The sequence below is a fragment of the Ambystoma mexicanum genome, chromosome 3p, assembly GCF_040938575.1.
Source record: "Ambystoma mexicanum isolate Mex_15411 chromosome 3p, UKY_AmexF1_1, whole genome shotgun sequence".
Classification (NCBI taxonomy): domain Eukaryota; kingdom Metazoa; phylum Chordata; class Amphibia; order Caudata; family Ambystomatidae; genus Ambystoma; species Ambystoma mexicanum.
Genome location: NC_090925.1, coordinates 644,204,585 through 644,220,125, shown reverse-complemented (window position 1 = coordinate 644,220,125; position 15,541 = coordinate 644,204,585). Strand labels below are relative to the sequence as shown.

At 46.5% G+C, this 15,541-nt stretch overlaps 1 protein-coding gene across 5 annotated transcripts in view; it reads right to left on the bottom strand.

The window, feature by feature from the left end:
* Nucleotides 1–15,541, bottom strand: part of SLC26A2 (solute carrier family 26 member 2) — a 187,800-nt gene that overhangs the window by 10,744 nt on the left and 161,515 nt on the right. For all 5 annotated transcript variants that reach the window (XM_069651412.1, XM_069651411.1, XM_069651413.1 and 2 more), the window contains one exon: nucleotides 11,383–12,037. In XM_069651412.1, coding sequence (XP_069507513.1) covers nucleotides 11,383–12,006 — 624 coding nt within the window. In that variant the 5' untranslated portion in view covers nucleotides 12,007–12,037. The remainder of the gene's footprint in view (nucleotides 1–11,382; nucleotides 12,038–15,541) is intronic.

Genomic DNA, 15,541 nt, shown 5'->3' with positions numbered 1-15,541 from the left:
TTGATGTGGTCACATCTTAGTGTGTGGGCCAGTTTGGAGATTGAACATGTTATGTACGCCCCTTCTGTATGACTGCATTATAATGTTGAGCAGACACTGCAAACTGCCATGTTTAAACAAATGTTCCCCGCCTGTGTGAGGCGAGGCTTTAAACTTTACTCTGCATGTGTTTGCAATGAAGGTTCTTCGCCTAGGGTGTAGGAATGCTCACCTTCACATCGCTCGCTTCTGACGTGTTTCTCTTTTGGCATATGCAAGTGTGTTTTAGGCTCCCACTTTCTTAGGAAAAGCAGTTTTAGCGAGAAGGAAGTCATCATATTACAAGCATTCTCGCCTGCCTCAGAGCGTATCAGAATCTTTGAGGAGTATATTCACCTTCACTAAATGTTTTACGATATGCTTTCCTCTCTGATAACACTGACTAACATGAAAGAACACCGCTGGTATCAAAGGCTTGCATATTGGGGCTTTGTTCCCTGCCTGCAGCATTGTTTCAGTAGGATTAGTTGCACCACACCTTCCATTGAAATGCATGTGTTCCTTTGGGTATAAGAGAATGGTGCTGGGAGGGAGAGGGTTCACACTTGGGCCGAAGTCTCATGCTGCCATTGGTTCTGTTTTTATTATTACTTTATATGAATATATTTTTCACCAATCCTCCAGAATCATGAGTGGTTATTTTTTCCACCTCAAGTTTCGTGCCTTAGCTATCGGATTCCTGCCGCTCTGTTACCGGGGCAAAGGACCGCTGAGCGCACTTCCCACTCATGCCTGTGGGCCCAGGAGAGACTATTTCATCAGAGAGGATAGCTGGCAGGAGCGCTTAGAACGTCGAGGAGGGTGTGCAGCTGTGTGTGGAAGAAAGAGCTGTCGTACTGTTTTGTTTGGTATTGTTTTGTCTGAAACGGGTTGGGTTAAATGGTTGTATCTGAAATTTGAAAACAAACTGAAATCTGATGTCTGAAATCTTATGTGATTATCCAAGGATAAAGGGGGGAAAGTACACTTTTATTTGTTTAAGTAAAACCACCGTACCTTAAAGGCAGCACATACATGCTCCCTACTGACATGAGTCTGCTGCGCCAGTCAGAGTAGTGCAGTTTCAATCAGGGATTAGAAAGAATGTGTTCTGAATGAGTGTGAAGAAAATATTTGGATGAGAACCCCATGGTTGTCTTATTGAAACCCGTACATCGTTTTTTGAAAAACTAACTGTGCAACTCAGTTGCAACCCTAATTTATATTTTACACTCTCCTCTATCCTAGAACAAGAGCTGTGAACGGCTTTGCTTCTACTGATTATGTGTCTTGTCTTTGACCCTTACCTACCCAATACTCTGAAAGAAGCTGAAATACCGCTCTGCACTGCAGGTAGCGTAATGGGGCACATAGGTTGTGAATCAGCAGTCATCTGAATCTGACCAACGCATGCAGGTGTTTCTGCAATTTTGGAAAAAGGGGGAGGAACAGAGGTCGGGTTTTTGATACTGGAGCTTAAGAATAGACGTGGCAGAGCCTTGCCCATGCCCCCAGTCACAGGATTCAACAGCATCACGATGCAGATGGACTTAAAAAAAGATCTGGATCCATAACAAGTCAAGCCTTGTAATATCCCTGTGAGAATGGGTTCAGGGCAGTCTAGACAAGTGCCACTTCCTCCTAAAGGAAGTCCAGCAAGCTTCATGTTCACCTACTACTCGCCAAAAGCATGTAAGCACATGGATAAATGGCACGAATATAAAGAATGAGTCACTTAGACACTATCCTCAGGAAGGCACATTTAGATACAATAACAAATGTACGCAAAGCATTACAGAAGAAAGGTGCACGTGTACACCAACACCAATGGGACAGTTATTTAGATTGGTATACCGAAGCTACTAAGAGACATACTGAATAAAAGACCTGGGCATTGAAAGACACTCAAGAAAAGCTCCAGGAGCAAGTAAAATCCCTGAAAACCAAGTACTCTAACCTGCAGGTACCGGCTCATAAAGCCGAGTACAAACAATTGGATAAAAAGGTCAAATGCAGGCAAAAGTCAACATCAGGTGAATCTTTTGTTGAAAACACCTTTAGAATAAATAGGTTGTCAGCAATCATGTCCCTGTATTGTGTCTTCCCAATACTGTTCATCAATACCTCCTGATGACCCACTAGAAGGATAGTGGAGAAACTCATGTTGAGGTTATGAAAATATCTTTGAGACCGAGAGGCTCTTCTTTCAACTATTTCTTTCTCACACATCTTGCTTCCTAAATCATTTGTCATCTCTACAAAACAGAGTATTCTTTAAAACCAAAGAACTATTTCTACATACACTGTTCTCTCAAACTTTAAAGAAAGATCTATATTCGGTTCAGTTTCCAGGGCAGTTGACACTGTTGCAGTATGTAGATGGTCTGCTCCTAGCCCCCCCCCCTTCTTGGAAGCGTATGAGGAAGACGCACTTATTCCGTGGAAGTGCTTGCTGAAAAGGGTCACAAGGCATCTAAAGACAAATTACGGTTGTGTCTTCCCTGTCTGAAGTACCTGGGCCATGAGATGTCTGCTGGGGAAAGACATTTGTCACAGGATCGGAGTGCACAGATCTAGAAAATCCCTGAGGCCAAGACCAAGAAGCAGATGAGGGTTGTTCCTCGAGATGGTAAGTTACTGAAGGCAATGGGTCCCAGGGTATGTATCCGCAGTAAAGCCCATTCAGAACCTCACACATGATTCGACCCCCGAGTCCCTGCCGTGGCCCCAGGAAGCAGATGATGCCTTTGTCACCATTAAGCAAGCACTCGCAATAGCTCCGGCTTTGGGTCGGGTGGATTACAGTAGACCCTTTGTGGATTTGCTCAAGGAGTGTTGTATCAGTTGCATGGTGATGAGCACTGGCCTGTATCATATCACAGCATAGCTTTAGATTCAGTAGCTGTGGGACTCCCAGCTTGTCTGTGAGCCGCCACCACTGCCGCCCTATTGATAGAGAAAATACTCTCTTTGTTCCAAGGGCATTGTGTCACGATTGAGATTCCCTATGCTGTCATTATTGCTTAAAGGGAAGACACATGTGTCAAATTCCCAATTTATGTGATGTGAAAAGTTGCTTATTTCTGCTGCCAATGTAACTCTGAGTTGATGTTCAGTTCAGAATCCTGCCTCTTTGTTACCAACCCCTGAAGATGGGGAGCCACATGATTGTCAGGTTGTTGTGGAAACGCTCTTCTCACCCTGTGTTAATCTGACTGACGTACCTTTATTGAATCCTGACCAGATTCCTTTCATTGATGGAACCTGTATCCATGTGCCAGAAACCAGGGAATTGGTTTCTTGATATTCTGTATATACCCCTATGCCATTCTAGAAGAATTTTGATTACCTATGGTAAAATCAGCGCAGGTCGTGAAACTCATGGCTCTCATCCATGCGTGTGCCCTGGCCCGAGATCGATCAGCCACGATCCATACCAACTCCAGGTATGCCCACAGGGTAGTCCATGACTTCAAAATCCTCTGGAAGCAGCGTGGATATTTAACTTGCACGGGCACCCCAATATTAAATGGAAATTATTGATCAGCTTTATTGAATGCATTGTTACTTCCCGCAGCCATAGTGAAAAGAAAGGGACATGATCCCTCACAGACATTTACATTCCAAGGAATTGCTTTAGTAGAGGATACAGCTCCTTCAGCGGTCTTTAAAGGTTCCCAGACTCCTAATGCATTTCTTGTTTGTGTTGCAGTTCCACTATCACCTATCCCTTCCCTGTTCAGACTAGTAATAGTCCATGATCAAGCCCCAGAAGCTAAAAAGATAACCTTGTCTCAATGTGAGTGTAAACTGGGTGTAGACTCCCTGTGGCATGCCCTAGATGGCCGCCTGGTGGCACACAAGGTACTTCTGGCCTACCTGGTCCATGAAGCTTGCAGTTTTGCACATTCAGGTAAAAACACTATGATCACTTTGTTGCGTCGAGATTGGATGGCTCCTGGTTTAGCGTCTATGGCTCAGAGTTATTGTGAACAATGTGCCATATGCCTAACATTCAATGTTGGGAAAGTGGTGCCTACAAATATGTCTGCACGTTCTGTACCGGAAGGTCAATTTTTTAACGTGCAGTCAGACTACATACAGCTCCCTGCTTGCATGACCTATGTTTTCTGTTAGGTCCCAGTGGATGTATTTTTCTGGATGGGTGGAGGTATATCCCTGCAGGAAAGCAGACGCTGTCACAGTGGCTAAGACGTTGTTAGCAGAGTTTATACCTCCGTTTGGATTGCCCCTCAGTACAGATAACAAACAAGGTACCCATTTTACTGGTCTGGTTATTAGAGAAGTGTGCAAACCGTTAGGAATAACTCAGCAGTTCCATTGCGCTCATCACCTGCACTCTAGCGTGCATGTAGGATGCCGGAGTGGGGACCGTACGTTGAGGTGGTCTAAAGTGTGTAAAGAGACAAGGTTGAAATGGCCCCTAGCCTACTCTTTGGTTTTGTTTGCCATGTAAAATATTTCTTAGCGTAAACACAAACTGCTCATGAAATCCTTAATGGTCACCCATTGAGAATGGGGACTGCACACCCAGCAGTTCCCCACATTCAAAGTCTGTCATCAGAGGACAATACCTTGATTAAATATTGTTGCAGGTTTATTAAAACTGTCTGATCTCTTCATTCCCAGGTCCATGGAGCTCTGTCTGTACTGGCTACTGAACCGTGCCGCCCTCTAGAGCTAAGGCACTGGGTCCTGGTGAAGGTCCACCAACGGACGTCTGCGCTTCAGCCGAGGAGGCATGGAACATTCAAAGTTCTTCCAGCGACAAATTCTGCCATCAAGTGCGCGGGGATCCCGGTATGGATCCATGCGGCGCATTGCCGCAAAGTCACTGCCCCAGCTGAAAATATCACTTTTGCAGCAACCGATCTTCCTTGGCTTGGCTCCAGTTCCACCGTGACCTCCGACTCCACCACTAGCGACACTGCCAATAGTTTGCCGATGTCAGACTCTTACAGTGCTGCTGGAACGGAGCAGCCGTTATCGGAAGGCAAAGGCATGGCCCTCAATTAGCCAATATGTTCTCATGCTGAACCAGGAACCGTAGCTTCTGTATCCCTTCCCCACAGTGAAGTCTCTGTGCAAGCTATTGCTAAGGCTCCTTCGTCAGATGGTCGAGGTTCTGGAAGAAACAAGCCAGATTCAGACCTCATTGTTGGCGTACCATCTTCAGTGTATGACTCCTCTGAACCTCACAGCGCAACCTACAAAAGGCATGCTTTGCGATTTCCTGGAAGAGTATCAGAAAGCCAGTAGTTCTGAACAAGGTGGCAACTGGCCGAGTGAACCGCCCCTGTATTTTCCCCCTCAACAATGATGAATCCCCCTGAGGTGGCAGTGTGCTGGAAAAGTGTAGAGGCCACTGCTGTTGATTCACCGCCATCTGCAAGTTATGGCCCCTGTTGGTATCATCTGATGGTCATTTTGTTGGTAATAGTGACCCCCATATGCACCTTGCTCTGGTATCTGGGATATTTGTAGTTTGGACCTTTAGGCGAACTCTTGATTATAAACTGTGGACCACGGATTTCAGTACCTAAATCTTGATGTTTGAACATTGATGTGCATTGTGCTGTATCTTCACAAAGCCAATAAACCTTTAACTGGAAGTTTGGTTTGGCAGACTACGTTTGCACCTGTCCTGCATCCTACCACACCTAGAAACACTTGTGTTCAGGCGCATTATAAATGACTTATCATATCTTCGCATGTCAGAATACCTTATGAATAGACTACAACAAATACAGAACACAGCAACAAAACTACTCCTTAGACTTACTAAGAGAGAATACATCACACCAGCACTGAACACTACATTGGCTTCTAGTCAAAATACACATTTTCTTCTGCATAACACACAGAGTAATCCAAAGCCAAGGAGCAGAATTCATACAGGGGATAATCTCCACCTACAATTAAAACGAACATTAGGATCCAGCAAAGACAAATGCATTGAACCAAAACAATACTTAAAGCAAACATTAGGGGGGGTCAGCATTCTCCTACATAGCTGCGAGACTCTGAAACTCGCTCCTACAGGAAATACAAACAACAGAAGGTCACCTCAAGTTCAGAAAACTGTTAAAAACATGGCCCTTCAACTCAACAAGCTAAATAGGAAACAACATAGAAGGAAACCGCCAACACAGCACAACAGAAACACTGAAAACATCGAAAACCTGATGGCCCAAAGCAGCTCCACCCAAATAAATAAAGCATCATATCGGCACACCACTACAGAATGACACTAACTCGCCGGATCAACACAACCTGCAGAAAAAGACTCGGACAACTGCCTGCTAACCCTACTAAAAAAAACTCTTGAAATACTCTGCACACTCACCCTCTCACTGAACAGATTAGACATATCCCACCAACGCAAAACTAGCAACCACAAAATGCAGACAATCAACAACACCCAAGAGGTAACTAAACCAATCACACACAAATCACCCCATGCACACTCATGCACCATGCACCACATAGCATCGACAAACTAAAAAGAAACCAGCACACAGTGACCAGTTTTTAACCAAAAGCACATCAATGCTCTCTTGTGCGTTTCCTTCTCAATCCCACTAACTAAGCCCTCCCAACCGCTTTCCTTTTCAGAACCGCCAGAGCGCCAGGAGACCATGAAAATGGCAGTGGTGCACCGTATAAATCACAATGACATAACATGTTTAAACAACTGTTTCTTGCTTGTGCAAGGTGAGACTTTAGACATTATTGCGCATGTTTTTGCAATGAAGGCTCTTCACCTAGCGTGTAGGAATGCTCGCCTTCATATCGATCGCTCCTGACGTGTTTACCTTTTGGCATATGAAAGTGTATTTTAGGCTCCTGCTTTCTGAGGAAAAGCGGATTTAGCAGACAGAAGTCCTCATATTACAAGGGTTCTCGCCTGCCCTAGAGCATGTGTGAATCTGAAGAGTATATTCACCATCACTAAATGTATTCCAATATGTGGTCCTCCGTGATAACAATGACTAACTTGAGAGAACGCAGCTGGTATAAAAGGCTTGCATAGTGGGGATTCTTTCTCTGAGTGCAACATCGATTCAGTATGATTACTTGCCCTGTCTGGACCACCCCTTCCAGTGAAATGCGTGTGCTCCTTTGGGGATAAGAGAGCTGTGCATGGAAGGAGGCAGTTCTCACTTCTTTTGCTGCTGTTGGTTTTGTTTTTGTTATTGCTTTTTACTAATACACTGTTCACCAATTCACCAGAATCATCTAGCTGCTTGCTTTGGTGTACATGAAAGTATTCATATACTCCGCACAGGTGTTTATGAACACTTTCATTTACACCAAACAAGGCTTCTTGTGGCACTCCTCCAGTTTAACGGCACCAAAAGGGTACTGTATATGTGCGCTAGTTTAGCGCACATATTAAACTGGTGGAGTGCCACATGAATAGGCTTCCAAAAAGCCAGTTTACGAATGTGGTGGTTGCTACGTTGGTTTCCAACCCAAACCAGCAACCGCCACATGTATTCCGAAAGTGGCGCATTCCTTCCGACTTCGGAGGAATGCACCAACTTCAGAATAGGTCTTCATTACCGAAAAAGTCGTTAAGCCTTTTAACGTCCTTTTTGGTACTTAACACCTGGATGAGAAAAGGGCCCTGTATGGCTGGCTAGTAGCTTGCAACTTGAATGTCTGCCTCATATATAGCATTTAAGAGAAATCCATTTGGAAAGATGGACTGCCTAGGTTCTGGTCAAGGAGATCAGAAAAGGGGCATGTTTCTAGGTATCTATTTATTAAAAGGTCATTTATACTGTGTACCCCTACCCCCCCTCTCCTGGGACTCATATAAAAGGTGATGATGCCAGAGATGCTGCTCTGGAATAGGGCACAATGCGCCACATGAAGTCCTGCCAATGGTGTACCCATTAGTACAAGACTTTCCTTTTGACACAGGTGAAATCTGCCTTCTTTGCACTCTAATGTTCCTCGACTCCCCACACCGATTTGTCACTGCTTGTAAAACCTGGGGATGATGAGTAAGGAAGCTCCAAGCCTCTGCTCTTGTGGGATGGCCTCAGCCCTTTACACAACTTGTAAGGCACCCCATATCCTTTGCTCCAGGTGCATAACTTTGCACTTGGCAGTCTTGATTCTTGGCCCGAGCACTCTTGCACGCTCCATGTGGACATCAGCTCTTTGGGGGTCAGAGTTGTGAGAAGAGAAGCTTGCTGTGTCCACGGATGCCACTTTCGGTTGTCCCACATCGAGTCTCAAAAAATGCACTCAGCACTAGCCATTGGCTAGTGGATATTTATACCAAACAGTGAGAAATGGTGTGCTGTGCGTCTGTGGAGAACTGAGAGGGCGAGAACAAAATATTGTACCATATGCGGAGGACTGGACACAATTCACCAGAAAGGAACCCAGAAAGAGGCTCAGAAGATGAGGTCCAACCAGAGATATGAAAAGTGGTAACACCTGCACTATAATCCTCAGTTAACTGTAACTCACAGAATGCACCTAGCACTCCTCTAGCTTTGCAAAGTCCCAAACAGTTCCCATAACGTAAGATTACTAGTTATTCGAGAACAAAAAAACACAGATCCCTCCCATAAAGGGTGACTCAAAGTTTGCAAATGTAAGGACATCAGAACTGAAGCAAAGTGATCCCTCTGGAGAAATGTTTGATAACATGTTTAAGCCTTTTCAGCACAATAACATCCGTCAATACACCCTTGCAACATACATTTTCTTCAATGTCAGGCCCAAGTTGGACTTCAGCCGGAGAAATTCTCTTAGGGAGAGGTGCCACTCATGGGGTGAACACTGACAGATCTTATACATTGACAGATTTTTGAGAACTCTCAAAAGTGTGGTCCCATTCAAACTGTCCTTCCCGGGACAAAGGGGTGCAGCACAGCATGACTCATCCTGCAGCTAAGATGTGCAGGTTAGTCTAACATTTGGTCATTTCAAGATAAATGTACTTCCCGCGAACTTTGCCAAAACCCCACGCTTGGCATTGCTGTAAGAGCCTGAGGTGTGGACCCATTGGGCAATCACAGATCAGCAATGTGGTTTGTGCCTCCCTGCAGCTTCCCAGAGTCACTGAACCACACAACTAGACACACCAGAAGCCAGTGAAGCCCTGACTAACAGTAGATTGGTGCAAACTTTCACCTTACAAGTGGTCTTCTACTAGAACTTGTACAATGTCCCTGAGAAAAGGCTAAGTGATGGGACCGTAGACACCCTGGGACCACAGACTACTGACCACAATGTTGGCCCCAGAGGCGACATCCAGGCGATCACCAGGGCGCCCAACTCAATCATAGCCCCAGATATAGTGCAGGAAGCAAAATATCTTGGACTGGTTATAGCACCCATAAGCAGCACGCCTTTGCAGGGAGGTCAACAGGGTTGGCAGGCACAGTCAGTGAAATAGGGGAGCAGAAAACACATGAAACACTATGCGTTGTCTGTGGGACAAATCCCACGCACACATGCGAACCTGGATCTGAAGGCACACAAGGGCTCAGAATTGCAAAGATGGGTGTGATCAGAGAGCATGGGCAGCCAGGGGCCCACGCGGTACCAAACAGGGGTCAGGCGGCCGCTGTGACAGGGCCACTTGACTTCAAAATGGAGGGCTCCTCTTGTATAGCTTTGGCACGTGAAGGCGTTGACCATCTAGCAAGCTTCCTAAGGTTAGCATCCTTAACTGAGTTGGGGGCATGATTTAAGATAAGCACCCAGTCCATATTCATGAACACTAAAAGCGATCAGGTGCCCCCAATTCAGTTCCCATTGAAACAATCGCCCAGAAAGAGCAGATACAAAAATTCCAAGGAGTGTTGACGGAGAGTGAGGGTGAGGGGGAGCAATGAGACAGTAAACTTGAGGAGAAAATAAGAGAGTGGTGGGAAGAGGAGAGAGAGAGGAAAAAGAGAAAGAGCGAGAGAAACACCGGTGAGGAGGATGAAGGAAAGAAAGGAAGAGAGGAAGAGAGGCTAAAGGAAAGAAGGAGCAAGAATAATGCACAGGCAGGAAGGAAAGAGGTCAGGCGAGGGAAAGAACAGAGCGACAGTAGGGAAAACAAAGTTAAAGAGGAGGGAGTAAAAAGAGGAAGAGAGTTGGGAGAAAGAATAACACCCGGAAGAAGAAAGCAGAAGGGAGATGGGGAATGAAGGTGAACCAGGTGGGCAGAAGAAGACAACTGGGATAAAGGAAGGAGAAGGATGCAGGCACACCTGAGAACAAGAGCAAAGTGCAAGGGGGAGGTTTGGCACATTCAGTGGCTCAACAGCAGTGGAGCAAATTGCACAAGAACACCTCCATTGGCTGACTGGAAAAACTCAGGCACTAAACTGGACAGGGAGAGGTAGTTGACACCTATATCCCTGGAGCAACCCAGGGACGCCAAGATTCTGATCGTGGTGGTGACTAGTTGAACTATGGCAAAAGTCTGATTTACGTTGCCAGGGTCAAGGGTAACTCGTTCACCAATATGAACCCCAACAAGCAATTATATTGGGCTCAAAGTCATGAGGCTGATCTTAAAATTAATGGGCAGCATTGCCACTGTAAAAAAACAGGTGTATGCTAGACGCTTCCGAAGTAGCTCACGAAGCCTCTCGAAACATTGCATTATAGCACCAATAAAACAGTGCCTGCCAAGTTAGCATAGAGGGCTAATGCATCAGCTGTAGAGCTCTTTTGTGCACTTGGACAGTAACAGGCTCCAAACCGGTCGAGACATCCTCCATGCACAGATGATAACACGGAGTACCTCTCAGATGGGCAATAGTATCAGAGGCAATAATTGCAAAGTGGTCATTCCTACTGTGGTGCATTCTATTTAACATAATCACTACTTGCATCACCTGTGTGGTAGTGGTGGAAGTGCCAGTCCACTTTTGCCAGTACTAACTGGAAAGAATGAGTGGTGTCTAGTTATAAAGGGGCACATGTTTCAGAAAGGTTTGACAATGCTGGATGAAAACTGCCACACAGTAGGGTGGTGCTATAGTCCAAAAGCCATTAGGCACAAGGCCAAGAATGGCCCGCACTACACAGTGGGATCTGCTCTGCAAACACCTGAAGCCCCATCTGAAGCAGCCAGCACATGCAACCCTTTTTTCACACGGTCTAGGGACACCATGGGCCCGAGGTTTCTAATCAGTTACTTAAAGGCCATTGGTTAAAGAGAGGTGACCCAAGTCTAGAGCTTCCAGCGTGCAATATGTTGTTAAATGAGAGCGAATCACTGGAATATTGTGTCCCCGGTGACCGAAGTCACCTGGTAAACATTAGCACAACCGTTCATAAATACTTACTCATCCTTTATCCAACATTTTTCCCACGTACCTGATAAACTCCCGCCATGAAGGTGACTGTGGCACCAACAGTGATGGCGTAGCAGCTTCTGTCGCACACCGGTCGCGCCGTCTCGTTCACAGTCAGGGGGCTAAAAGTGCTGTTGAAATCCCCAACCAGGTGCCCCCCAGTGGTGACTGTGTCCTGTAAATCGTATCCGGCCACCTGGAGTTCACGTTCCACCACCTCCCCAACCATAAGGCAAAGCACCCCGAAAATCCCAACTGAAATGTGCCTCGACGTCCCCATCAAGAAATAAATAAGGCAGGCAAAGAAGGACGTATACAGGCCAAAGATGGGCTCCTGGCCAGCCAGGAGGGAGTAGGCAATGGACTGAGGTACCAGGAGAATGCCCACGATGAGTCCCGACATGAAGTCCCCCAGAATGTAGTCCTTCAGCTTGTACTTAGGTAGCCATTCGAGCACAGGGAGCAGCCCGAACACCAAGTCCTTGGCCTTGGCTGGCGAGCAGGTGCAGTTCTTCTTCAACTTCCGGATCAGATATGCCTTCAAATTGAAGTCCACCTTCTCCTTTTCTTCCAGAAGAATTTTGTCGGTGTGGTAGGGGCAGCGCCCATTGGTCAGAAGACTTTCTTCATAGATTTCGGTCTCCATGCCGATGGTGAGGAGAGTCCTTTGGGGCTCACTGCAAAACAACAGAAAAAAACAGCACTTCAGACACTTTCAACACGTCACACCTTCTCTTCCCGAACACTCGAAATAGTCTAGCTTTCAATGTTAAACATGTGACATTATCCAGACACAAATTTATGTTATGTTAAAGATTCTTATACCGTGCACTGTTGCCACCTGCATAGTTTCTTAGCGCTCTGGCGGATCTGTAAAGCAAGGGGCCATGGGGGTGGGATAAATTAGTAGGATCGAGTGGGACAGAAGGCCAAGAGAGTTTACACCGTTCAGTGAGCGCAGTTGTGTTTTTCGGTTGGTAGCTGCCATGTGCTGTTGGGCAAGGCTATGTGTGGTTTGCTTTGTTGTGGAGTGAAGTGCATGCAGTTTGCTGTGCTGTAGAGATATGGTTGTGTTTAGTTCAGAGTTTGAGAGGTGTATGCAGAAGGATGAGTTTTTTAGTAGGGTTGGTTAGTGGCAGTACACCATCCTACCCCCTCTGTTTTGATTGCCTATAGCACATATCCATTCCCCTGTAGTACATTCTGGAGTGCTACAATTGCAGAGGTGTGGGTTCTCAACAGGGAAGTGGCAGCACCCCTCAACCCTCAGTGTTCAGACCAACTGCCACCCATGTCCCTTCCCCCTAGCACACCCCAGGCGTGCAGCGACCACCACCCCTATGGGGTCCTTCAGGGGGGATTGTGTGCCCTGTTGTCCATCAGTTCCGAGATCGGGACACCTCTCTCTCCCCATTTTCATCTATGGCCCTCTCTCTGTGGTCCAATTAGGTCACAGCCATCTATCGCCCCTGTTTCCCATTTGACCCTCTATGGGGACAGGAACACCTGGGTCTCTCTCCCATTCAGACGCCTCTCTACTTCCCTGTATTACACTCGGTCCGGCCTGCTCCCCAGTCCTTTTTAGCAACTAAAGAAACATCCAGATTCGAGACAACTTGCAAGTGGGAAAAAACACCTTGATTCGAGACACAACAGCAATTACAAAACACCTAGATTTGAGACACCTGGAAAGTGGGTAAAAATGCCTAAATTCGAGACACAACAGCAATTACACAACACCTAGATTTGAGACACCTGGAAAGTGCAAAAAATGCCTAGATTCGACATACAACAGCAAATGGGGAACCACCCACAAGTGGAACACAGCAGTGATTGGAAAACTACTTACTAGCAAGGCTAACATGGGTAATCTATGTTATGTAGGGTAATACAAGTGTTAGGGTTTCAATGGAGTACAGTCATTGCTATACTCTTCACCCAGACCATACTTACCTTATCAGTCACTGCTGGGCTACGGCTGGCACCACAGGCGAACATGGGCAAACACGGACTGTGGCCCTTAGCCGAGGGCTGGCCTGGTTGACTGCTTTTTAATGCGGCTCTTGGGCCAATCAGAGGTTGTGGGGTGGCGTAGGAGGCGGGCGGAGGTGCAGGAAGCATGGGTCGTGGGGAAGCACGCTATGCGCACAGAGCACGAGAGTTAAAATTAGGCAGATGGGGCCAAATACTCGTTTTACAGCACAGAGGGCTGTTGCTTACCTCACACTTTGGAGCTAAATGGCAGTGGAATTGAGAACACTGGGCCTAGACCTTTATTGTTGCTGGTAAACTAAGCCTTCTGGTTAGAGAAGGGGGGCGGTTTAGGAGGTGGGTGGAAGTTCTGCACAGAGCACAAGAGTTCAAATTAGGCAGATGGGGCTAAATAGTCATCGGACGGCACAGTGGACTGTTGCTTACCTCACGGTTTGGAGCTAAATGGCAGTGGAATTGAGAACACTGGGCCTAGACCTTTATTGTTGCTGGTAAACTAAGCCTTCTGGTTAGAGAAGGGGGGCGGTTTAGGAGGTGGGTGGAAGTTCTGCACAGAGCGCAAGAGTTCAAATTAGGCAGATGGGGCTAAATAGTCATCGGACGGCACAGTGGACTGTTGCTTACCTCACGGTTTGGAGCTAAATGGCAGAGTGAGAGAGAACGCGGGACCCAGGGCCCTCGTTGTTGCTGGTGTACTAAGCAGGCCAATCAGAGGGAGGGGGGCGGTCTAGGAGGCGGGTGGAGGCTCAGAAAGCAGTGGCCACTGTCAATGCCCATTTTACAAAGTCAATCCATATTTAGAATACAATGACTGGGAGACGACCCAGAAAACAAAGATTACTTGTCTTAAAGAGAAGATCTGGACAAAAGAGATGGTCTGTACTGGACCTCGCCAAAGTCTCCTTGGAACTTGTTTACCCCAATGACAGACGTGCTCCCATTTCAAAGAAGCTTATTTTACAAAGGTTGCTTGCCACCATCTTCAGCATGCGAGGGTTTCTTTGATTAGGGCCAGTCCATCATCAGCCCACCCTCTACATTATCAGTTATGTAATGGGCAAGTAGAGGTTCAGAATCCTCCCACCTCCTCTGGGATTTTGTTTGCATAGGTTGACATAGGCTGTTTGCTCCGGATATAAAATCGTTATTGGTCAAACAGTTCTGGGATAAATAAGGTCCAGGGGTTTCTACTTTAGCAATATAACCCCAGCAGCGGGGAATAACCGGTCAGGTAATGCCCCGGGGCATCAGTAAGAAGCCCGAGCGAAGAAAGGGCTTTAACATGAATCCTCATTCATTGCCTGACCGGTGATGCCTTCCTGAAAAGGTTATGCTGCTATTACCAGGATACCAGGATATTAATAGTGTATTTTTCTCGAGTTGAGAAGTGGCATGTTAACCGTTTCTCAACCTTCTCCCTTTCCATGGTGGCCGTTCGAGTCATAGACGTGCCGCAAACATTACTGTTCCCGGTGAGAGACAAGGGAGCGCTAGGTAAGTGGGGTTGGGGCAGGGAGCTTGGGTATGTGGCAAGAGGGTTGGGAGTGGGGGCGGGAAGCATGCTGGGAAAAGGGCACTTACCTGATTCCTGGTGAGGGAAGATGGTGGCCTCTCACTCTGAGAAGGCTTGTGTGATATGGACTCCATTCTGAGCCTCTGCATTGGCTGGGAGGCCCCCACACCCCCCTCGCCGGGTACTAATTATCAGTAAATGGTTGACACACATTGGTGAAACAAAATTGCACAATAAAACAACCCCTACAAATACGAACAAAATGTGTAGCAATTGTAATGTTAGACACATTTGTGCAATGTGAACTTGCGGGCAAGGGGCGCTATACAAGAGCACCTCACAATACATTACTTAACATTAGAAGCCTGAAAAGATAGGACATATCTGCTGGGAATCAAGGAGTTTGCTTTCAACTGACCATAAGTGAGCCATCCTTGCATAACTAAACAGGATCCTGTTGGGCAACCACATAAATCATACGTAGCAGGTTTAGGACCCAGAGACGTTTTTATGGGAGAGCAAAAAGGGGCACTTGCCCAGTGCCCCCAACTTGGAGGGGGCCCTACAAAGCTAGCTGATCTGAAGAAGTAAGATTCCATTGTTCACCTGTCTTAAATAGCACACTTCAGGATATTTTCTGGGGTGCTGCTGAGGCTCTAAACCCATTGCCTTTCTG